The sequence below is a fragment of the Moschus berezovskii genome, chromosome 19 (genome assembly GCF_049115385.1).
Source record: "Moschus berezovskii isolate FMDL1 chromosome 19, NW_MosBer_1.0, whole genome shotgun sequence".
Taxonomy (NCBI): Eukaryota; Metazoa; Chordata; class Mammalia; order Artiodactyla; family Moschidae; genus Moschus; species Moschus berezovskii.
The window spans coordinates 75,182,062-75,203,286 of record NC_142478.1 but is presented as its reverse complement, the minus strand read 5'-3'; the positions used below and the strand labels follow the sequence as shown (position 1 = coordinate 75,203,286).

Genomic DNA, 21,225 nt, shown 5'->3' with positions numbered 1-21,225 from the left:
GTGCCGCAGGACACCAGAGGCCACAAGGCGGTCTCAGCAGCCATCCTTCAAGGCGGGAGCCCTCGGCAGACTCCGGGATGGAGTCACAAGCCCCTTGGGATGTTAGCGCCCCAGGTACAGAGCTGCCAGCAGAGCCAAGGAGGCCCTCCCTGAAAGGGAGGTGAACACACGGACATGCTTTCTTTCCCTCACCACCTTCTCTGACGTCTTAGACCATCCTTCCCAAGATACCAGGTCTAAATGGGAGAAGCAGCATTTTCCATACAGGGTATCCACAGGTGTAAGTCTAAGCCAGTGATTCTCAGCAGCTTTGCACCCTGAGGGCTGTCTGGCAGTGTAGGACGGTTGGGCTGTTGCAGCTTGTGCGGGTGGGCTCCTGGCGTCCAACGGGCAGAGACCAGAGGTGGTGCTGGGTGTCTTCTGTGTCCGGGGCGGCCCCAAGCACAGCGTGCCCTGGCCCTGTGTCAGGAGGGGCACAGCTGGAAATCCTTTCTGTAAACAGAGATTCCCTCCATGCCATGGTCCTCAGAGCTGCCCTCCACAGGTCCCTAGTCTGTGATAGATCGTTTCATCCAGAGTCCAGTGTGGGGTTCATACTGTAGCCAAGGAGACAGACACAGAGCAGCGACAGAGCCGGGATCCCTGTCAAGGGCTCCAAGGCCGCACCCCAGCTGCTTTTGTGTCCTGACTCTTCCTGCAAGTCCGCTCTGATGAGCGTAAGGTAGACAGGCACGAGACCCAGCTGAGTCAGCAAGAGGGAGTAGCACAGACCCAGGTCTGTCTTGTGTGTAGAAAACCTACTTTAAAAACATTTAGAGAGCAGTCTAAGGTCCTCATATTTAGAGAAGAGGCTTAAATATGGATAAACTTTATATTTTTAAAATTAACTATGTATAATAATTGTAAAAGTCATTGCTAAAACAATGGAAATAGTTTGTCAATTCCACATCAGTAGGAAAAATTGGAATGAGATGGACACTATAAAAAAAACCCAGACAACATATAAAAGTCAACCCAAGCATCCAACAAAATAGAATTCAAAAGAGGAAGAGAAAATGTCAATTGTATGTCAGTAAAGCTGAAAGAGAAACTTAGAAGGGGAAAGACAGATTCAGATAAGTTGAAAACTTTAGGAATCGCCGTGAATGTGAAGAGAGGCTCTCCTGCTGAGGCTGCATGGTGACAAGGGGGGCGGGGCAACTCCTTAATCCTGACAGGCCCCTGAGACGCCCGCTGCAGAAGACTTGAGACGAGGACACGGTGGGCCAGTCTCCTCCCAGATCGTTAACCAGACAAAAGTGGTGGACTGGGAGAAGAGCCGAAGCGTGTGGTGGGAGGCGTGCTCACGAAGGGGTCTGCGTGGCCATGCTCCACACGCCAGCACTTTCAGCCTGCGGAAGGGCAGAGCCGTGCCTGCTGTGTGCTTTATCCAGCGCTCACAGCGGCCGTGTCATTAGAGACGGGGTCGCCTTGGCAGCTGCTGTGGGCTGGCACGAGGGCCTGTGGTGATGGAGCTGCGCCAGGTCATGACCGCGGCGGTGGCCGCACCTCACCCAGTGAGAGAATGTGTAGAGTTTAAGCCGGGCGCTCAGACGGGCACACATCTCCTGTGTTAGGCCCTGCAGTTTTAAGCGCCGCTGCTGCAGGAGAGTGGACAGAGGGACACGGTGCCTGTGTTCCTCCTCATCTTTACTGAAGTGTATACGGGCCACTCTGGGCTTCCTAGGTCGCTCAGTGGCAAAGGATCTGCCTGTCAAGCAGGAGATTCAGGTTCCGTCCCCTGCAGAAGTAGGTGGTGACCCACTCCAGTATTCTTGCCTGGAGGGCTGCGGTCCATGGGGTCACAGAGGAGTCTGATGGGACCTAGTGACTGAAGGGCAACAAACAACGTTCACGTGCCCTTTTTCACGCACTGGGGGTGCAGTGTCAGGAGCAGATTCGTGGCGTCGAATCTGGAACATTTCCATCCCCTGAAAAGAGACAGCATCACTGAAAATCTTGTGAAAGATTATTCCTTTTTAATTTTTGGCTGTGCCACGCATCGCGTGGGATCTTAGTTCCCCAACCAGAGATCAAACCCACATCCCTTGCAGGGGAAGTGTGGTCTTCACCACTGGACCACCAGGGGTGTCTCTGACTGGTGGGTTTTATCCGCATTATTTCTAACCACCATGAAGTGGACACAACCCAGATGTCCATCAGCTGATGGATAGGTAACAAAATGTGGGGAATCCATATAGTGGAGTACTGTTCTGTCCCAAAGAGAAAAGGAATACGGACCTGAAGCACAGCATGGGTGAACCTTATAAATGCAGCACTGAGGGAAAGGAGCCGGTCACAAAAGGCCCCAGTTGTGTGTCCAGAGCCAGGGGCTCCATCGAGGCAGGAAGCAGATAGGTGGTGCCATACTGGGCCTCCTGGTCGGCGTGTTCCCTCCTACACCTTCGTTATGGTAGAGTGGATCCAATTCCTACAGGGTGAATCCAGTTACTACAGAGTAGATTGGGTTCCTGTGGAGTGGATCAGGTTTCAGTCGAGTGGATCACAGTTACTGGAGTGGACCACGTCCCTGCAGAGTGGATCACAGTTACTGGAGTGGACCATGGTTACTGTGGAGTGGATCAGGTCCCTGTAGAGTGCATCACAGTTCCTGAGGAGTGGATCAGGTCTCTGCAGAGTGGATCACAGGTACTGGAGTGGATCAGGGCCCTGTAGAGTGGATCACAGTTACTGGAGTGGATCAGGTCCCTGCAGAGTGGATCACAGGTACTGGAGTGGATCAGGGCCCTGTAGAGTGGATCACAGTTCCTGTAGAGTGGATCAGGTCCCTGCAGAGTGGATCACAGGTACTGGAGTGGATCAGGTCCCTGTAGAGTGGATCACAGGTACTGGAGCGGACCATGGTTACTGTGGAGTGGATCAGGTTCCTGTAGAGTGAATCACAGTTCCTGTGGAGTGGATCAGGTCCCTGCAGAGTGGATCACAGTTCCTGAGGAGTGGATCAGGTCCCTGAAGAGTGGATCACAGGTACTGGAGTGGATCAGGTCCCTGTAGAGTGGATCACAGGTACTGGAGTGATCAGGTCCCTGTAGAGTGGATCACAGGTACTGGAGTGGATCAGGTCCCTGTAGAGTGGATCACAGTTCCTGTAGAGTGGATCAGGTCCCTGTAGAGTGGATCACAGGTACTGGAGTAGATCAGGTCCCTGCAGAGTGGATCACAGGTACTGGAGTGGATCAGGTCCCTGTAGAGTGGATCACAGGTACTGGAGTGATCAGGTCCCTGTAGAGTGGATCACAGGTACTGGAGTGGATCAGGTCCCTGTAGAGTGGATCACAGTTCCTGTAGAGTGGATCAGGTCCCTGTAGAGTGGATCACAGGTACTGGAGTAGATCAGGTCCCTGCAGAGTGGATCACAGGTACTGGAGTGGATCAGGTCCCTGTAGAGTGGATCACAGTTCCTGTAGAGTGGATCAGGTCCCTGCAGAGTGGATCACAGGTACTGGAGTGGATCAGGTCCCTGCAGAGTGGATCACAGGTACTGGAGTGGATCAGGGCCCTGTAGAGTGGATCACAGTTCCTGTAGAGTGGATCAGGTCCCTGCAGAGTGGATCACAGGTACTGGAGTGGATCAGGTCCCTGTAGAGTGGATCACAGGTACTGGAGCGGACCATGGTTACTGTGGAGTGGATCAGGTTCCTGTAGAGTGAATCACAGTTCCTGTGGAGTGGATCAGGTCCCTGCAGAGTGGATCACAGTTCCTGAGGAGTGGATCAGGTCCCTGAAGAGTGGATCACAGGTACTGGAGTGGATCAGGTCCCTGTAGAGTGGATCACAGGTACTGGAGTGATCAGGTCCCTGTAGAGTGGATCACAGGTACTGGAGTGGATCAGGTCCCTGTAGAGTGGATCACAGTTCCTGTAGAGTGGATCAGGTCCCTGTAGAGTGGATCACAGTTCCTGTAGAGTGGATCAGGTCCCTGCAGAGTGGATCACAGGTACTGGAGTGGATCAGGTCCCTGTAGAGTGGATCACAGTTCCTGTAGAGTGGATCAGGTCCCTGCAGAGTGGATCACAGGTACTGGAGTGGATCAGGTCCCTGCAGAGTGGATCACAGGTACTGGAGTGGATCAGGGCCCTGTAGAGTGGATCACAGTTCCTGTAGAGTGGATCAGGTCCCTGCAGAGTGGATCACAGGTACTAGAGTGGATCAGGTCCCTGTAGAGTGGATCACAGGTACTGGAGCGGACCATGGTTACTGTGGAGTGGATCAGGTTCCTGTAGAGTGAATCACAGTTCCTGTGGAGTGGATCAGGTCCCTGCAGAGTGGATCACAGTTCCTGAGGAGTGGATCAGGTCCCTGAAGAGTGGATCACAGGTACTGGAGTGGATCAGGTCCCTGTAGAGTGGATCACAGGTACTGGAGTGATCAGGTCCCTATAGAGTGGATCACAGGTACTGGAGTGGATCAGGTCCCTGTAGAGTGGATCACAGTTCCTGTAGAGTGGATCAGGTCCCTGTAGAGTGGATCACAGTTCCTGTAGAGTGGATCAGGTCCCTGCAGAGTGGATCACAGGTACTGGAGTGGATCAGGTCCCTGCAGAGTGGATCACAGGTACTATAGAGTGGGTGTTGGTGGTAAGTCCTATCATTGGCACCCCATCCCTCCCATGCTGGCGGGGGTGGCACCTCCCCCAGCTGCACCTAGGACAAGCGCCCCACCCATCTGTCTCTAGCCCAGCTGCAGCTCCAGCAGGTGGCACTGCAGCAGCAGCAGCAGCAGTTCCAGGCGCAGCAGCAGGTGGCGTTGCAGCAGCAGCAGCAGCAGCAGCAGTTCCAGGCGCAGCAGAGCGCCATGCAGCAGCAGTTCCAGGCGGCAGTGCAGCAGCAGCAGCAGCTCCAGCAGCAGCAGCACCTGATCAAGCTGCACCAGCAGAACCAGCAGCAGGTGCCGGCCTCGTGCCCCCGAGCCCGGGCGGGGAGCAGCCAGGGCCAGGGCGGGGGCTCCTGGATGCAGGCAGCCACGGGGAGGCGACCCTCAACTGGAAGGCTGGCGAGTCCTCTGAGCACATGCAGGCCTCCTTTCCGCCCTGTCCCTGAGAGCTCTGGTGTCTGGACACCACACTGATCATCCCACGCGGGCGGCCGTGTCACAGGAAAAGCTCTTCGCTCACATGTGGTCTCAGTCAGTTTTCTGGGTTGGGGGAGGGAAGCCCCGAAGGTCCCAACCTTGGCCGCCTGCTCCCGGCTTGGGCTGGTGCCTCCTTTCCCATGGCCCCTCTGCCGGGCTGACAGGGCGTCTTCAGGTCCGCCTCTCCTCCTCATCCTGAAGCTGGTCCTGTGCCCACTTTTGGGGCCACACAGGCACCCCTGGAAGGGACTCCCAAGGTCTGTGGTCAGCCAAGCGTTGCCTAGTTTCTCTGGGTCTGTACCTACACCTGACCCCTTACCACGCCCTTCAGACCCTTCCCTGTACCCTGCCTTTGTTCCCTTAGGCCTTGGATGGGTCGTCATTCATGGCCAGGGCCCTGTGACACTGGGAGTCCCTCTGCCCCTGGGAGTGCCGCTGGGCCGGGCCAGGAGCTGACGGGGCTGTTTGTTCTGCCCCAGATGCAGCAGCAGCAGCTACAGCGCATGGCACAGCTGCAACTGCAGCAGCAGCAGCAGCAGCAGGCTCTCCAGGCCCAGCCGCCCATCCAGCAGCCGCCGCTGCAGCAGCCCCCGCCCTCGCAGGCCCTGCCTCAGCAGCTGCAGCCCCCGCAACACCACCAGGCCCCACCGCAGCCCCCACCGCAGTCACAGCCACAGCCTTTGGTGTCACAGGCTCCGGCCCTTCCTGGGCAGATGCTGTATGCCCAGCCACAGCTGAAATTGGTGAGTGGCCGTTGTAACGCAGCTGGGGCCCTTTTCCCGGTGTCCCCAGGGCTGTGAATGGCAGGCCCTCTTCCGGCGCCAGGACTCACCCTGGCACCCCCGCCCCGGCCCCAAGTGCCACTCAGCAAAGGAGTATGCGTCCCACCAGCTGCCGTGCCCCGCGGCATTGCCCCTCCTGCCAGGAGGCACCTTGTCTTCCAAGCAGCCTGGCTGATTTAGTGGAGACCAAGGGTATCGTAACGTTGTGGGTGAGAAGGTGGATGGCAGCACCTGCACTCTCACGGTGGCAGAGGGCACGCCACCTGCCCGACCCACAGGCCACTTGGAGTTCTGTTCAGAGCAGGGGTCGTGACCATGTTTTTGAGGAAGGTATAAGATACTATCTTGTCATGCATCTGTGCAAAAGCAGATCCATGTCTGTAAACAGGGACATCACGTGGAAGACAGTATCGTACCCAGTTGGGGACGTTAGCTGTGTCACGAACCATTTTAATGTGTTTTTCAACTCGCTTCTTGCTTTTTTGTCCTTTTCTCTTTGCCCTTCACTGGGTGAGGTGGGGCAGAGCTGTACCCTGAACCACCTTGTGGGTGACTCGGAGGCCCCAAGGTACAGGCTGGAGGGCTGGGGGGTCCTGAGCAGCATCCTGTCAGCAGGAGCCCACTGGCCTAGGTTCCTTCAAGGAGTCGGGGCTGCAGGCAGGGCTTTCGTGGGCCATCAGTGCCCTGGGCTCGCCGCAGCAGCTGGTGGCGGTGGCCATGTAGTGGTGGCCCATCGGGGCAGACTTCTCACTGGAGTTAGGGAGGCAGGGCTCAACTCTACTGACTCAGAGCCAGGCTGGCGTAGGCACTGCCGATGAGCCACGGGTGAGGGTTGACTGGTAGCGGACGTCAGCCAGGGAAGCAGCGGGAGCCCCTCAGCTGGACGCAAGGGCGCCCCCGCCTCTGGCCTGGTGGCTGCAGGTCGTTGCTCCTTCCTCTGCAGGTCCGGGCTCCGATGGTGGTGCAGCAGCCGCCGGTGCAGCCCCAGGTCCCGCCGCAGACAGCAGTGCCCACAGCCCAGGCCTCACAGATCGTCGGTCCCGGAGTCCAGGTGAGGGCCCCACGCCGGCTCTGGGGACGCCAGCTAGCACCCATCACCCTCGGACAGCGAGCTTCTGGCTGGATTGGGCCAGTCCCAGAGTCCTTGGGGCAACTCCGCTCGGCATGTCTGGCTTTGAGCTGCACAGGGCATGTGCCACGCCCACCCCGCAATGCCCCAGATCTTCCCTCTTGCCGCCTTCTCCCAGTGTGTGATGGCGGGGGGGAGGGTGCCGTGCTCTCTTCCCACCTCAGTTCTGAGCACGGAGCTGGGGGCCATTGCTCCAGAGACCAGGAGGTGTCCGAGGATGGGGCATCTGGCTCCGGCTGTCAGCCCTGACTTCTGGGACTCACCCCTGGGTGCTCACCCCACACACATTGATGTCGATGGACAGAAGGGCCTCCCGGCCTTGCCCAGTAGCGGCCACAGTCTCCTTGGTGTCTGGGGTGGGAGGCCAGGCCTTATGACTTCTCCACAGGCCCCCTTGCCCCCCAGCCTGTGTCCATTCCTGGCCTTGGTTCTTCTTCCTGTCTCCTGCCCGCAGCGGCTCAGGAAGGCATTGACCTCAGATAGCAGGTGTGGGGCCCTCACAGGCCCACGGGCTTCTGCACCCCTGTGGCCATGTCAGTCACGCACTGTGTCTGGGCAGGGATGCCGCGTGTCCCTTACCATCCGGCTTGGCTCTGTGGCCCCGCGCCCCCTCCGTGACTCACCCACGCGGGGTCTCATGTGAAGCAGACTGCCATCATCACATCTGCAGCCAGGGCAGGACCGCGGGCCCTGTGTGACCATGTCGGCCACCTCCTCTGCCACCACTCTGTCCCAGCCTCGTCCGCAGGCCTCCTGGGGCTCCCTGCTCTCAGGGTGCGCTCCATTTCCCTTCCCAGCGGTCACACTGCCTTTGCTTCTGCTGGCGTCTGGTGCACCCTGCGTGGTGCTCGGTCACTTGGAGGGTGGCAGAGTGCAGCGCTGACGGCAGAGCTGAGGTGGGGTCACTCCTCCTCCCGCCGGGTCTGCAGTTCTGAGGACCGGCCTTCGGGATGGGGGCAATGGCCTGCGTCTGTTGGAGGCCAGTCTGGGCGGCCACAACCCCGGGCTCCCAGGTCTGCCCCTGGGGTGGGGCGCTTGTGGGTCCCGGGACTTGATGGGCTGGCCTCTGAGTGCACACTCGAGTCTAGCAGCAGTGGGTGTGAGAAGACCCCCAGGGGAGTCTCTGCTTCCTCAGCCCTTCTTTGCAGCCTCGGTGGCAGCAGTGGACAAGACGGGGACAGGTCTGACCCAACACTAGGAAGTCAGCATGGGCGGGGGAGCCAGGCCTGAGGGGGCAGACGGGAAGCGTGGGCAGAGAGCCTGCTTGGCGGCTTTTCTTTCCTCCTCACGTTTCAGCAAAAGTCAGGCTCTCCTGTACTCAGTCCCCAGGTCCGCGTTGCCATATGTGGCTGTGCACCATCCCTCTGGAGCGGGTCCTGCTGGCCTCAGTCCCCGTCTGGTTCTTGGGTCTGCAGGGTTTTGCTGTTAGCAGTGCTGGGTGGCGCGTCTCGGAGTGACTCCAGGGCACTTGGGACCTTAGTTGTATCAGCCCCAGCTGGAGCCTGGGACCTGGGTGTCTGAGGACGATCGGGCATCCGTCTGGACGCCTGGCTCCAGTGGGAACTCCAGTGAGGGAAGTGTCCTGGGCTGCGGACTAGGACGCAGGCGCACTCCTCGCCCACGCAGACCGCCCCGCCTCACCGCCAGCTCCGCCTGTGGGGTGGGTGTTTTGATTCCCAAGCATCAGTCTGCCTCCTTCTGGAGCCTGCCTGGGCGGGCTTCGTTTTGTTTCATCCTAACAGTTTTGAGCGCAGGCAGGCCCAGCTCTTCAGGGACTAGCCTAGGGCCTCAGACCCCAGACTGAGGGCTCTCATCAGGGCAAGCCAGGCCAGCCTTGATACCTCCAGGGGTGCAGCTGACGAAGAGGGGGCTGTCAGCTCGTGCTGGGATGCAGGGGTGCAGCAGGAGGCTGCAGCCATCCAGGGAAGGGTGGGCAGAGCTGGAGGGGCCTGGGCCAGGCCATGCTGGGGGAGCAGGCAGGGAGGGTGGCCTCGGGCAGCCTGGTGGGGTCCAGGCTCCTGTGAGCGCTCCTCCGTTGTCCCTGACTCAACTGGAAACAGCCACTAGGCAGTGTGACCCTCAGCCGGCATTTACGGCGCCGGGTGCAGAGTGCAGGGAGTGGGGCGGGCGGCCTGGGAGCTGCTTCTAGGGAGCAGGCTCCTGGGAGACGCTCAGCACACTGGAGGTGGCTGCGGTGTGCTGGCACCCCGAGCAAAGCCCGCAGGGCCTGCGGAGGCATCCCGTGCGGCACGGGGCCAGGCCTCTGTGCGCCCTCTGCAGGCTCTGCGCGAGGCTGCTCTGTGGGCCCATTCCTGGGCCTGGTGGGCCGCCGTTGGCCTAGCTGGGACTAACCTCTCGTGTCTGGGTAGAAAGCGGTTGTTTACACACGCTTGCGTTCCTAGTCCTGGGTGTGTGACCACCTCCCTTGGTGTTCACAGACAGACGTGGCAGCGTCCTAGTGGGAGAGTGGGGCGGGAACCCACCGCATCCACTTGATGAGGGCTGCAGGGAGCGGGTGATCCTAAGCGCTCTGTGCTTTCCCCTCGCGGCAGGGGTTGCTCAGCTACCAGACCGCAGCTCCCGCCTGGGCACTGGCGAGGGAGACGCTGGGTGATGGCATGGCACAGCCTCTGCACTGCCCTGCTGCCTGACTTGTCCTCGGCGTCCAAGGGGTCACGGAGGCCTTGGGAGATCGGCCTATCCGTCACTGTGCGCGGTCCTCACTGGCCTCCCCTGCCCACAGGCTCCCACACGCACGAGGCAGGGGCCTGGCACGTCGTGTCCCCGCTCAGAAGTCCCCGCTAGCCCAGGGCCAGCAGTCCAGCGCTGCTGCCAGTGCATGGGGCGCGCGGGGCGGGGCATACCGCGTGGGTGTTGGAGAGGCGGCGGCAGAGGGGCCGCGGGGGTGCGCGGGCAGCTCAGCAGGCGCGCCCTCCCCGCAGGTCAGCCAGAGCGGCCTCACCGTGCTGTCGTCGCCGTCGCCGGGCCAGCAGGTGCACACCCCGCAGTCCATGCCGCCTCCCCCGCAGCCGTCCCCGCAGCCCGGCCCGCCCAGCTCTCAGCCCAACTCCAACGTCAGGTAGGCCCGGCCGGGGCCCGCCCCCAGCCCCGGCCCCGCCCCTGCTGACCTCGCCCCCCCCCCCCCCCCCCCCCCCGCTCACCCGCCTCCTCTCTGCCAGCTCCGGCCCCGCCCCGTCCCCCAGCAGCTTCCTGCCCAGCCCCTCGCCACAGCCCTCCCAGAGCCCGGTGACGGCGCGCACCCCGCAGAACTTCAGCGTCCCCTCCCCAGGACCGCTGAACACCCCGGGTAAGTGGGGCGCTGGTCGGGCACAGCCACGCCCTCCACGGGCCGGGCCGCGCTCACCGGGCCCTGTCCCGTAGTGAACCCCAGCTCCGTCATGAGTCCCGCGGGCTCCAGCCAGGCCGAGGAGCAGCAGTACTTGGACAAGCTGAAGCAGCTGTCCAAGTACATCGAGCCGCTGCGCCGCATGATCAACAAGATTGACAAGAACGAAGGTGGGCTGGCGGGCGGGGCGGGGCGGGGCGGGGCGGGGGCCCGGCCCCGTCTGAGGGTCCGCTTCTGCCCCAGACAGGAAAAAGGACCTGAGTAAGATGAAGAGCCTACTGGACATCCTGACGGACCCCTCCAAGCGGTGAGCCTTGGCGCCCAGCCTGTGGGGACAGTGCTGCTCCCACCGCTCACAGAGGGTCCCACCCCGTGGCCCTCACGGCCCTCTCGCTGAGGGGTCTCGCCTTGGCCTGGCCCCCAACGTGCGGGTGGCCTTGGACTGGTGACAGTCCCAGTGCCCACGTGTGCAGAAGGGGCGCTGAGCTCACAGGTGCTGGCCGGGAGGGACCAGACCGTCCGAGAGGGGCTTGAAAGCAGGGCCACGCCCTCATGTCCCTTCCTTCTCCCATGGGCCATGGAGCTGCTGAGGCCAGAGCTTGTCCAGCACCCGCCCTGCAGGTGGTCTGGCTTGGGGACCCTGCCCTCTCCTGGGGCCTTTGGCTCAAGCCAGACCCCCTTCTGGAATGTCTTCCCTGTTCTGCACACCTGGGCAGAACGTTGGGCACTGAGGGGTCCTGTGGGAGGTGGACGGCCCTTTGGCCTCTCTGCTCTCGTTGGGTGGGGGCGGGGGCCTGGCCTCCATCCTCCCTTGGTCTGTCACAGTGTGCCGTGTCCTGGGCGCAGGGCCGCCCTGCCTCAGACTGTGGGCCTGGGAACAGCGCGTGGGCTGATGGGCTCCCGGGAGTGGTGCCGGTGGCCCAGGCCCCAGCCCGTTTTGTCTGGCTGGGTAGAGGCCTAGGAGCTCTTGGCTTCCTGCCCACACATGGAGGGTCAGCCCTGTCTTCCTCCTTCAGGTGCCCTCTGAAGACATTGCAGAAGTGTGAGATCGCCCTGGAGAAGCTCAAGAATGACATGGCAGTGGTGAGTGGGCTGCTGTGCCTGGCGCTGTTGCTAGGGTCTTGGGTGTCCCTAGTGGTCAGGGCTCACCACAGTCTAACCAGGAGATGGAGCTGGCAGTCCGAGGGGGCGGGGGCCACAGTGCAGTGGAGTGAGGTGAGAACGCAGGGGAAGCCTCTGGCTGCGGCCTCATAGCTCATGGCTCTCGTGGCCCATGGGCCTGGCCTGGCCGCCGTGGAGTGTGTCCAGGCCCGGCCACCCCACCTGTGGGGTGGAGCTTGTGGGGAAGCCAGGAAGGCTGGCTGGACGAGGACAAGGGCCAGGGTCCACTAGTGGGCTGCTGACCCCACCGTCCTGCCGCAGCCCACGCCCCCGCCGCCCCCAGTGCCCCCCACCAAGCAGCAGTACCTGTGCCAGCCGCTCCTAGACGCCGTTCTGGCCAACATCCGCTCGCCCGTCTTCAACCATTCCCTGTACCGCACATTTGTGCCAGCCATGACGGCCATCCACGGCCCACCCATCACGTGCGTACCCGCGGGGCTTGGCGGGCGGCCGGGCCGGACTGCGGCCAGGGGTTCAGCACGGCTGCCTCCTCCAGGGCCCCGGTGGTGTCTATCCGGAAGCGGAAGTTTGAAGAGGACGAGCGGCAGAGTATCCCCAACGTGCTCCAGGGGGAGGTGGCGCGGCTGGACCCCAAGTTCCTGGTGAACTTAGACCCTTCGCACTGCAGTAACAGCGGCGCCGTCCACCTGGTATGCAAGCTGGGTGAGTGCTGCGGCGGGGCTGGCACAGCGCCTGCTGGAGTCTGCCCGCTGCCGTCCTTGGCCCGCACGGGGAGTGCGCACTTGCCTGGGGCCTGGCCCTGAGCCGTCATGCTTTCATCCCAGCCCCACCCCCCACCAGCCATGGAAGCCCCCTTCCTCCCGTGTAGCTGCAGCTCTGTGCCTGAGGCCCTGAGCAGACGGGAAGCGTGGGAGTCAGTGCTTGGGCTCCATGCTGGCCTCCGCAGGGCCTCCAGACCTGGTGGGCACTGCCAGCTCACAGGTACCACCTTGTGTGTTGCAGATGACAAGGACCTCCCCAGTGTGCCGCCGCTGGAGCTCAGCGTGCCAGCCGACTACCCCGCCCAGAGCCCGCTGTGGATCAACCGGCAGTGGCAGTATGGTAGGTGACCAGGGGGCGTGTACCCGGCGTTCCTCCATGAGTCCCCGCCCTGCTGAGGCCCTCCTGCCCTCTTCCTTGGTGGACAGAGCAGGTGGCCACGCAGGCCCACGGGGAGGGGAGGCTCCCTGCCCACCACACCCCTGCAGTGCTAAACAGTCGGCTCAAGGCTGAGGCTGGCCCAGCAGACCCTGTGGGCCTCTGTGAGGCTCCTGGGGACCCATCTGGGGGACAAGGCCCCGAGAGCCCCCCACTGGTGGAGACGTTCCTCCCTGGACTCAGGGCTGGCCTGTAGAGGACCAAGCCCTGAGGGCAATGCCCAGCCCGTCCCTGGTCCAGCTGTCCACTGGTGTATGGGAGCTGGCACCCAGGCCCTGGGCTGGGCGGGGCGGCGGGGGCCCGGCAGGGACGGAGGCTCATGGGCGGGGCGGCGGGGACGGAGGCTCACGGGCGGGGCGGGGGTCCCGGCGGGGACGGAGGCTCACGGGCGCCGCTCTCTGCAGACGCCAACCCCTTCCTGCAGTCGGTGTGCCGGTGCATGGCCTCGCGGCTGCTGCAGCTCCCGGACAAGCACTCGGTCACGGCCCTGCTCCACACCTGGGCCCAGAGCGTCCACCAGGCCTGCCTTTCAGCCGCCTAGCCGCACCGCTGCTGCATGTCCGGCTTCCCGCCCTCCGGGGACCACGGGGCGGCTGGCAGCCTCCTCAGGCTCCGTGTTGGACGTTTCTCAATGCTGGCTTCCTTAGAGAGCCCGGACCTAGGTTAGCTCTTCTGCTTTTCCTCCGCCTCGGGACCAGCCACACACTTCCACGCGTGGAGAGTCCCCGGCCACACCCTGGCCCTGTGTTTGCGGACTGCTGTCCCCTGCAGGGCCCATCGTGTATGTGTGCCAGAAATCCTTCTGCCGTTTCCCGGGGGGCGTGCAGGACATAGGAGTCCCTGAAGATGCACGCAGAGTTCCCTGACCACGTTTCGGGTTCAGGACGCGCCATGGGGTGCTCTGGGGTCGGGCGCTGGCTTCAGGGCCTGCCACCACCAGGGCCTCACACCTCACCACCCCGCCTCCTGCCAGGCCTGGAGTCCACTCAGCGCTGTGGGCCCCGGGAGCAGGCTGTCTGGGTGGCTCTCGCTCCTGGAGCCATGTCTGTGCATTAGGCACTGGGCCCACTCGGGTCAGGATGCTGTTCTCGGACCCAGCATTCTGAGAGACTGCGGGCTCCTGCCAGGGCGTTGGCCAGCTGGCCCTCTGCTGACGAGAAGCTCCCTCTTTTTGTATGTGCGTTACCGTGTCTTCTGTGGTTCTTATAATAAATTTATTATTCCTGTGTTTGTCATGGATTTGTCACTGTGTCCCCCCCGCCCCCCCATGAGTCCGCGGCCCTCTCTCCAGTGACGAGCGCTGTTGGGGCAGAACCAGGTCCCCCATTTTAGAGGGGGGACGCCCAGACTCCATGGGGCTGGGAAGACTGTCTTGCCAGGCAGGGGTCCGAGCCGAAGCCGTTGCTCTGGCAGATGGCGGGTGTCCTGTGGCCATTGCCGGGCGGGCTGGCATCCTGGGGAGGAACTTGTCCCACGGCTATGGCCCTGTCCCTTGGCGGAGGAAGGCGGGCTGCGTGGGCCGCTCATCAGCTGTTCGTGCCAGTGGACGCAGGGCGGTGTCTCGCTCGGAGGCCTGGAAGGCAGCCCCCTGTGCTCTGGGAGGAGCGTGCGGGCCGTGCCTGAGCTTGTTTTCTTCCAGGGCAGCTGCCGGGTCCCGGCAGGCGGGGTGACCCCTGGCAGCCCCCACCCGCCGCCAGGCGCAGAACCGGGGTGAGGGACGAGGTTCGCACCTGGGAGAAACGAGCTTTATTTCCAGTCTTCGACAGGTAGGCTCATGCTTATTTTATAACGTGTGAGAACACAGAATCGCAAAATACTGAGCAAGAAAATAAACAGCTCCCAGCCCCGAGACCACGTGTGGTATCCGCCGTGGGCCTGGTTGATCGGAAGTTGACTTGGCTTACGCGCGCCGGAGTCCGTGGGGCGCAGTCCCGCAGGGTGGTGGCTGGCCTGGCACTCAGAGCACGGAGCGGTGCAGCCGCCGGCCCTGCACCGCCTGCAGCCGCCGCTGCCGCTCCGCGAGGCTGGTCTTGAGGCTCTGCTTCAGTGCCGGCAGGATGGCGCGCTCCGCCACGGGTGCCCGGCTCAGGATCAGGCTGGGGGGCAGCGGGGGTCACCACAGGCACCCTCCCAACCCCGCAGCCCCTGGGCGCAGAGGTGGCCCATCTCCCACCCGGCGGGACTCACCATTTCTTAGAGATGCCCTTGGTGGCTACCTTGGGGAGCTGCGTAGCCCCCAAGTGCAGGGCCTCCTGGTCCCTGGAGAAGGGAGTCGGCCGTGAGCCCCAGACGAGCGGGCCCAACCATGCCCCTGTGGCCTCCCGGGGCACCTACCTGGGGGAGCTGGGCCCAGTCTCCTCGGGGCCGACTCTGGGCCTCTGGCTCCCTTCCAGGAGCGACTTGAGGTGCTGCAGCTGAAGGCACAGAGGAGAGGCACGCTGGGTGGGGTGGTGGGGCCCTGGGCACCCCTCCTCTCCCCACCCCCCTCCCCTGCTCCCGACCCCCCTCACCTCCTGCGCCTGCAGGAGGTTTGCATTCCACAGCTGCCGGATGACGACCTCACACTGCTGCAGCGTGGAGGGCTTGCGCAGGTGCAGGGGCAGGCCCACCAAGGGGGGCGCCCCTGGCACCTGCCTGCCCTTGTGCTGGCTGCCCACCGCCCAGGGGGGCACTGCGTTAGCGCTATCTGCTTCTTCGTCCCTGAAACAGTCATGAGAGCCACCGGGGTGGGGGTGGGGGCAGCCTGCAGCAGGCGGTCTCACCAGCTCTCAGGGTGGCACTTGCTCCAGCGTGGGGAGGGAGCGTCTCCACAGCCTGCTCCCTTCTGCGCCCGGCAGCAGGTGGGGGTCCAGGGGCCAGCCTTGGTCCCAGCCCACCCCTTCCTCCCCTCGCAGCACACATTGAGGGGCGGGTGTGGTTTGAGCTGGCGGGTGTGGTTTGAGCTGCCTGGCTGCCCTCGGTGCTGACCGCAAGCCCGGGGTCCGGTGCAGGTTGCCCTCCAGAGCCCAGCACGGTTCCTTGGGGAGCCCCAACCAGACTCCGGGTTCTCTGGGTGAAAAGCTAATCTGGAGGCCTGGATGCTTTGCTTCTGTGTTTGAAAGCATGCTTTAGGGGCTACTGCCAGCCCCTCCTGCAGATTCAGGTCAGTTCAGGGGGCCCACTGGATCCTGGGGAGGGAAGGAGGCAGTGCCCACCAGGTGGGCAAGCCCAGCCTTCAGGAGCTTACTTCCCGCTGGAGACCATTTGAAAGGGTGACACGGTGGGCGGGTTCCAGGCTGTGAACCTGCTGAGCGCACCTGTCCCGCGGGCGCAGGGAGCCTTACTTGACAAGCCCCTGCACCCCAAGGGCCTTGTCCACCCTGCCGCTGTGAAGCAGGGTGGCGACCGAGGTCTCCTCCTCCAGGTCCGGCTTCTGGGCGACTTCAGCTTTCCAGTCCTGCTTCTTAGAGGACCCGGGCTGGGGCCTGGCCTTGCCCTGAGAGCCGGCTGCAGGTCAGACCCACACGGGGCCTTCTCAGTGGACGTCAGTGGGCCGCGTGTGCCCGTGGGGCACCCCCATCCCTGGGTAAAGGGGACAGGGGAACGGCCTCCCTCTGGGCGGGGTGCTGGGAGGCACAGGCAGGGCAGGGCGAAGCCTGTGGGGGCCTGAATGTCCTGAAGGGGCCACAGTGTTGAAGCTCGGCTGCCCCAGCAGCTGAAGTGGGGAGAGAGCCCCACACGCCCTGTAGAGTGGTCCTGTGGGCCTCGGCAGAGCTAGGGGCGGGGGGAGGTTGGCCAGCAACCATTCCCTAACTCTGAACCCCATTTTGGGCAAAACAAATGTGAAGGCGAGATATGGGCCCAGCCCTGAGGTGTCAGAGGCTGCGTTGGGCAGGGCAGCTCTTGAGGCCCTCACTTGGCTCCCCTTTGGGCCCCCCACCTGCATCCTGCCTGCTCCAAGGGCCGAGGTGAGTGGGCGGAGGGCCACCGGGCTCCTGGCCCACACGTTCTGCTGCCTTGCATCCCACAGATGGTCTTCCCTCCAGCTTGCCCACTGACCTGTCCCCCGGCCTCAGCTCCCTCCTGGGGTTTCAGCTCACAGGCCCCTGGGGACCCTGCTGTGTCCCTTCAATGTCTCCTTAATCCCCGAGTCCACAGGGCCTGGCTGAGGGGCCCCTCTAAGGACCACCGTGGGCACTCGGCGTGCTGCTCAGCGTCCCATGCCCGCATCAGGCACGGGGCACCTGAGGGACCCTGTTCTATCCCGACCCTGAGCACAGAGGTGCTGGCGTACTCACCCAACACTGTCGTGTTCGAGACGGACTTGTTGGACTGAAGGCTGGAGCTTGACACACTGCCTGTGGGGCGCGTGAGGTCAGCCCATGGTGGCAGGGCCATGCTCCCATCCCACTGGTCCCTGTACCCCCTCCACACTTGAGCGAGGCCACCCCAGATCCTGCCAGTCCCGGAGGGAGCCGTCCGTGGCCAGGGGGCTGCGGGTGGAACCGGGGCCCTGAGTGGGAGCACGGTGTCTTCATAGGTCCCCTCGGGGGCCCCCAGCACTGTGTGCCCACATCAGTGCTTGGCGGCTGTGGGGCCCCGCCAGAGAAGGGTCCCCGCCACCCCACCCTCTGCGTGCCTCCCAGGAAGAGCACCCTGGGGGCCTTCGAAGCTGGCATCATGCACCACTCAGACCACCTCCTGATGTAGACCTGGCCTCAGCAGTGGGAGGGGAGGGAGCCCTGGGTGAGGCTGTGGGCTGCAGAGGAGGCCGTGGGTGGCTGCCGTGGAGACAGTGGGCTGGCCCGAGGCCTCAGGGACCAGAGCTGGGGCTGTGCTGGGCCGGCCCGTGTTTCAGGAGACGACATCTGGGGCGGCAGTGCAAGTGGACAAGCCTCTGGGAGCGTGAGGCCGGGATCTGTGGGGGCGCAAGGGCGGAAACTGCCTCCCACTCTTCTGTCCCTGGCCTCTGCTGTGCTTGGGCGCACAGTCACCCAGACCGTGGCTGGGAGCCATCCGTGTCCAGGCCCCGTCCCCCTGGGGTAATCCGGGGGGCTGCTCTTGAGGGCAGTTGCATTGCACGAGGCACCTGTGGGCCTCAGCCTTACCTTTCTTCTGTGGTTTCTGGTTCATGATGAGCTTGTAGTGAAGATCTGAAAGCAAGCATAGGCTCTGCTTAGGGCCACTCTGAGAGACGCAGCTGGGGTGCCCCCGGCCCAGGCCTCCCTGCTGAGCCCCTGGGAGCCCTGCTCCGTGGACCCAGCCGTGGCATGCTCGGGTGGACTCGGGGTGCCCCTGGCTGCTCCCTGAGCCAGAGCCCCTCGCTGCATACGTGACGTCTGCAGGGCACCCTCTGCCGGGTGGGCCCAGGCTCCGGGGGGGGGACACAGGGGGTCAGGATGACTTGGGTGGTGGGGATCCATCTGTGTGTGCTCGGCTTGGGAAAATCCATCGACCTGCCTGCACGGACTCGGGCCGGGGGGTGGGGGGCGGTGTTTCACTTCGACAAAAGTTTTTCAGAGGAGGCGGCCAGGTTTCCGCTGGGGGTGGTGTGCCGGGCCTGGGGCCTGGGGGGTCCCGCGAGGCCGCCTCCTGAGGCCCGGCCCGCAGCCCACCTCACCCTTGTTCTCCCGCTTCAGGTGTTCGACCTCCTCGTGGAGCTTGGCCAGCGTCTCCGAGTGCTGCTGCAGCAGGAACTGCACGGTCTTCTCCAAGTCCTGCACCCGCTTCTGAGCCTCGCTGAGCCCGAGCGACGTGCCGTGCTGCCCGGGCTGGGGCACCCCCGGCAGGCGTGGGCGCGGGCGCGAGGCGCCCCGGGAGCCCGGGATCGAGCTGCGGGGCCGCTGCCCGGCCGCCACCCCCGCCGCGCTCATGTAGCCGCTGCCGCTGCGCGCCCACTCGCTGGCCCGGCTGCCGCGGCCTGGCGGCGTCGCCATGGGAACGGGCGAGCCCGCTGGGGGCGCGCGGCGGGGCGGGGCGCTGCGGGGCGCGCTGGGGCGGGGCCTGCGTGAGACCCTTGGCTGCCGTGTGGGTGTCGCGGCCCCACGCCAGCTGGGTAGCTTGCAAGATCACAGGCAGTCTGGGGGGCTGAGGGATGACACCACCCTCATTTCAGAAAGTGAGGAGGAACTAAAGAGCCTCTTGATGAAGGTGAAAGAGGAGAATGAAAAAGGTGGCTTAAAACTCAAAAGGCTAAATTAATGGCATCCAGTCCCGTCACTTCCATGGCAAGTAGATGAGGAAAAAGTGGAAACAGTGACAGATTTTATTTTCTGGGGCTCCAAAATCACTGCGGACTGTGACTCCAGCCATGAAATTAAAGGACTGCTGCTCCTGGAATCAAAGCTATGACAAACCTAGATAGCATATTAAACAGCAGAGACATTATTTTGCTGACAAAAGTGCATAGGGTCAAAGCTATGGTTTTTCCAGTAGTCATGTATGAATGTGAGAGTTGGACCATGAAGACAGCTGAGTGCCAATGAATAGATGCTTTTGAACAGTGGTGCTGAAGAAGATTCTTGAGAGTCCCTTGGACTGCATGGAGATCCAACCAGTCAATCCTAAAGGAAATCAACCTTGAATCTTCACTGGATGTACGGAAGCTGAAGCTGCAGTACCTTGGCCACCTGATTCAAAGAGCCAACTCATTGGAAAAGACCCTGATGCTGGGAAAGATTGAAAGCAGGATGAAAAGGGGGCAACAGAGAATGAGATGGCTGGAGGGCATCACCAACTCGATAGACATGAGTTTGAGTGAGCTCTGGGAGTTGGTGATGGACAGGGAGGCCTAGCGTGCTGCAGTCCATGGGGTCGCAACAAGTCGGACACGACTAAGTGACTGAAGAGCAACATTCCTCTGACAAACCATAGAGACGCCCCCTCTACGCGTCTTAATATTTAGTTTTGTTCACTGGTTGTGCTTTAATAGTTCATGTTTTAAATAGCTGATATGGTTACAGGATGATACTTTAGATGACACAATTTTGTCTCAAAAATCAAAAGGTAGAATTTCCACTCCAGTCATCACAGACCCCTGTGCTTTATGAAGTGTGAACAAAACACATGAAACAGCTGTCTGCAGGCACCAGAGAAGAACAAAAAGCAAACAGAATTTGCAAGAAGGCAGTGCCTGTAAGAGCCATTTTCTCCTGAGGGCTCCTGATCAGCACGACTGGAGCAGAAAGCCGCCAGCTTATTGGCTAGAGACGGTGATGGGTGAAAACTGAGGGATGCTGGGAAGTTCGGAGCGATGAACTCCCTTCAAGTGTGTGGCTGGCCTGAAATGCAGAAGGTCCCAGGGCAGGACAGAGCCAGAGGCCAAAATGGCCAACTCCAGGGGAGACCAAGTTTGGAAACTGACAGAGATGCTTTCAGAAAAGACAGAAGTTTTTCATCTAAACCCCAAGAGTCACAGCTTGGGAATAAAGACCGTACTTTAGAAATAAGAGATTTGCACAAAGAGTAAGGACAGAGTCAAACTTCATCTGCCCCAGCGAAATGGAAGGCCCAGCCTCTTTGTAGTCTTCCAGTAACTCACCTGCCCAGAGAACAAACGTCCGTGGCACTCAGAGGAGGAGAGCGGAACCCAGAATCTCAGTGCCACGTGACCTGTGACATCAGAATTACACCAGTAAAGCCCAGACGTGCTGGCGTCAAGGGGAAGAATGCAGATTCAGTCGACAGAAACAGATCACAAGTAATTCTAGACAACAGAAGTTACAGAAAACTGGTGGTCGTGGCTCACTTGGTCAGTCGTGTCTGACTCTTTGGGACCCACTGACTGTAGCCCAGCAGGCTTCTCTATCTGTGGGGTTTTCCAGGCAAGAGTACTGGAGTGGATTGCCATTTCTCTCTCCAGGAGATCTTCCCAACCCAGAGATCGAACCTGGGTCTCCTGTATTGCAGGCAGATTCTCTACTGACTGAGCCACCCAGGAAGCCCAACAGAAAAGTACTGTGTGATACTTATTTAAAATCTGCAGAAAAAGATAGTTACGGTGATTGAAACCATGGAGAATTTTAAAAACAATTGGGGGAAAAAAAAAAATATATATATATATATTCTGGTTTTCTGGCCCGAATGCAAGGGACTTGGTTGTCATCCTTCTCACCAACACAAAAAGAGCTGAACAAACTGAAAATCACCACTGTTCTTAGATCCATCAGAGCACTGAGGTCTCAGGACAAACTGCTGCCCTGTTTTGGAGACAGACAGGTGGGTACAGAGAACCGCAACTTAACTGTAGCAGAGACCTGCACAAGAGCCAGTACCAGGTGGGGGGCGAGCAGGACAGTCTAAAGTGTAATTGATGAATTGCTGACCTGGCTCAATGTGAACAGGGTTGAGAGTTAAAACAACAAAAAAAACAAAGGGAGGCGAAGTCTGCGATCTTCAGGGGCGCCCAGTGCCCCTATCAGGTTCCTACAGGGAAAGGTGGGTGCTGGTGGGCCAAGGGCACTTGGCCAGGCCTGCAGGCAGCTGCCCGTCAGCCAGGCAGAAGCATGTCCTTCTGGGTGGAAACAATACGGACGGCCCCA

General features: G+C 61.6%; 2 protein-coding genes across 7 annotated transcripts in view; one reads left to right on the top strand and one right to left on the bottom strand.

Annotated features, from left to right (window-relative positions):
* The window catches only part of MED15 (mediator complex subunit 15), a 45,171-nt gene extending 31,237 nt beyond the window's left edge, over positions 1-13,934 (top strand). For 2 of the 5 annotated variants that reach the window (XM_088828396.1, XM_088828397.1), the window contains 12 exons: positions 4,736-4,947; positions 5,610-5,873; positions 6,856-6,963; positions 9,984-10,120; positions 10,221-10,348; positions 10,423-10,557; positions 10,631-10,694; positions 11,404-11,470; positions 11,810-11,970; positions 12,045-12,211; positions 12,512-12,610; positions 13,131-13,934. In XM_088828396.1, coding sequence (XP_088684522.1) covers positions 4,736-4,947; positions 5,610-5,873; positions 6,856-6,963; positions 9,984-10,120; positions 10,221-10,348; positions 10,423-10,557; positions 10,631-10,694; positions 11,404-11,470; positions 11,810-11,970; positions 12,045-12,211; positions 12,512-12,610; positions 13,131-13,540 — 1,952 coding nt within the window. In that variant the 3' untranslated portion in view covers positions 13,541-13,934. Of the gene's footprint in view, positions 1-4,735; positions 4,948-5,609; positions 5,874-6,855; positions 6,964-9,983; positions 10,121-10,220; positions 10,349-10,422; positions 10,558-10,630; positions 10,695-11,403; positions 11,471-11,809; positions 11,971-12,044; positions 12,212-12,511; positions 12,611-13,110 lie in introns of all 5 variants that reach the window. The other 3 variants (XM_055404876.2, XM_088828398.1, XM_055404878.2) reach the window with 3 other exon arrangements.
* A 24-nt stretch (positions 13,935-13,958) lies between these two features.
* Positions 13,959-19,470, bottom strand: CCDC74B (coiled-coil domain containing 74B). Of its 2 annotated transcripts, XM_055404954.2 has the most exons (8): positions 18,306-19,470; positions 17,794-17,838; positions 16,984-17,043; positions 16,030-16,192; positions 15,217-15,406; positions 15,041-15,120; positions 14,894-14,965; positions 13,959-14,802 (listed from the first exon to the last, which is right to left on the bottom strand). In XM_055404954.2, the coding sequence occupies exons 1-8, from the start codon at positions 18,619-18,621 to the stop codon at positions 14,664-14,666; spliced, it is 1,065 nt and encodes a 354-aa protein (XP_055260929.2). In that variant the 5' UTR covers positions 18,622-19,470; the 3' UTR covers positions 13,959-14,663. The 2 variants fall into 2 exon arrangements, with proteins under 2 accessions (XP_055260929.2, XP_088684525.1); XM_088828399.1 differs by having other exon boundaries at positions 15,041-15,406.
* Between the last annotated feature and the right edge of the window lie 1,755 nt (positions 19,471-21,225).

Bases quoted from the DNA above. Each gene is read 5' to 3' on its own strand.
- CCDC74B (XM_088828399.1), bottom strand. From the start codon at position 18,621: ATGGCGACGCCGCCAGGCCGCGGCAGCCGGGCCAGCGAGTGGGCGCGC. The intron at 17,044-17,793 runs GTAAGGCTGAGG...CGCGCCCCACAG, and splicing joins CCAGAAACCACAGAAGAAAG to GCAGTGTGTCAAGCTCCAGC. The intron at 15,407-16,029 runs GTAAGGCTCCCT...TGACTGTTTCAG, and splicing joins GGGGTGCAGGGGCTTGTCAA to GGACGAAGAAGCAGATAGCG.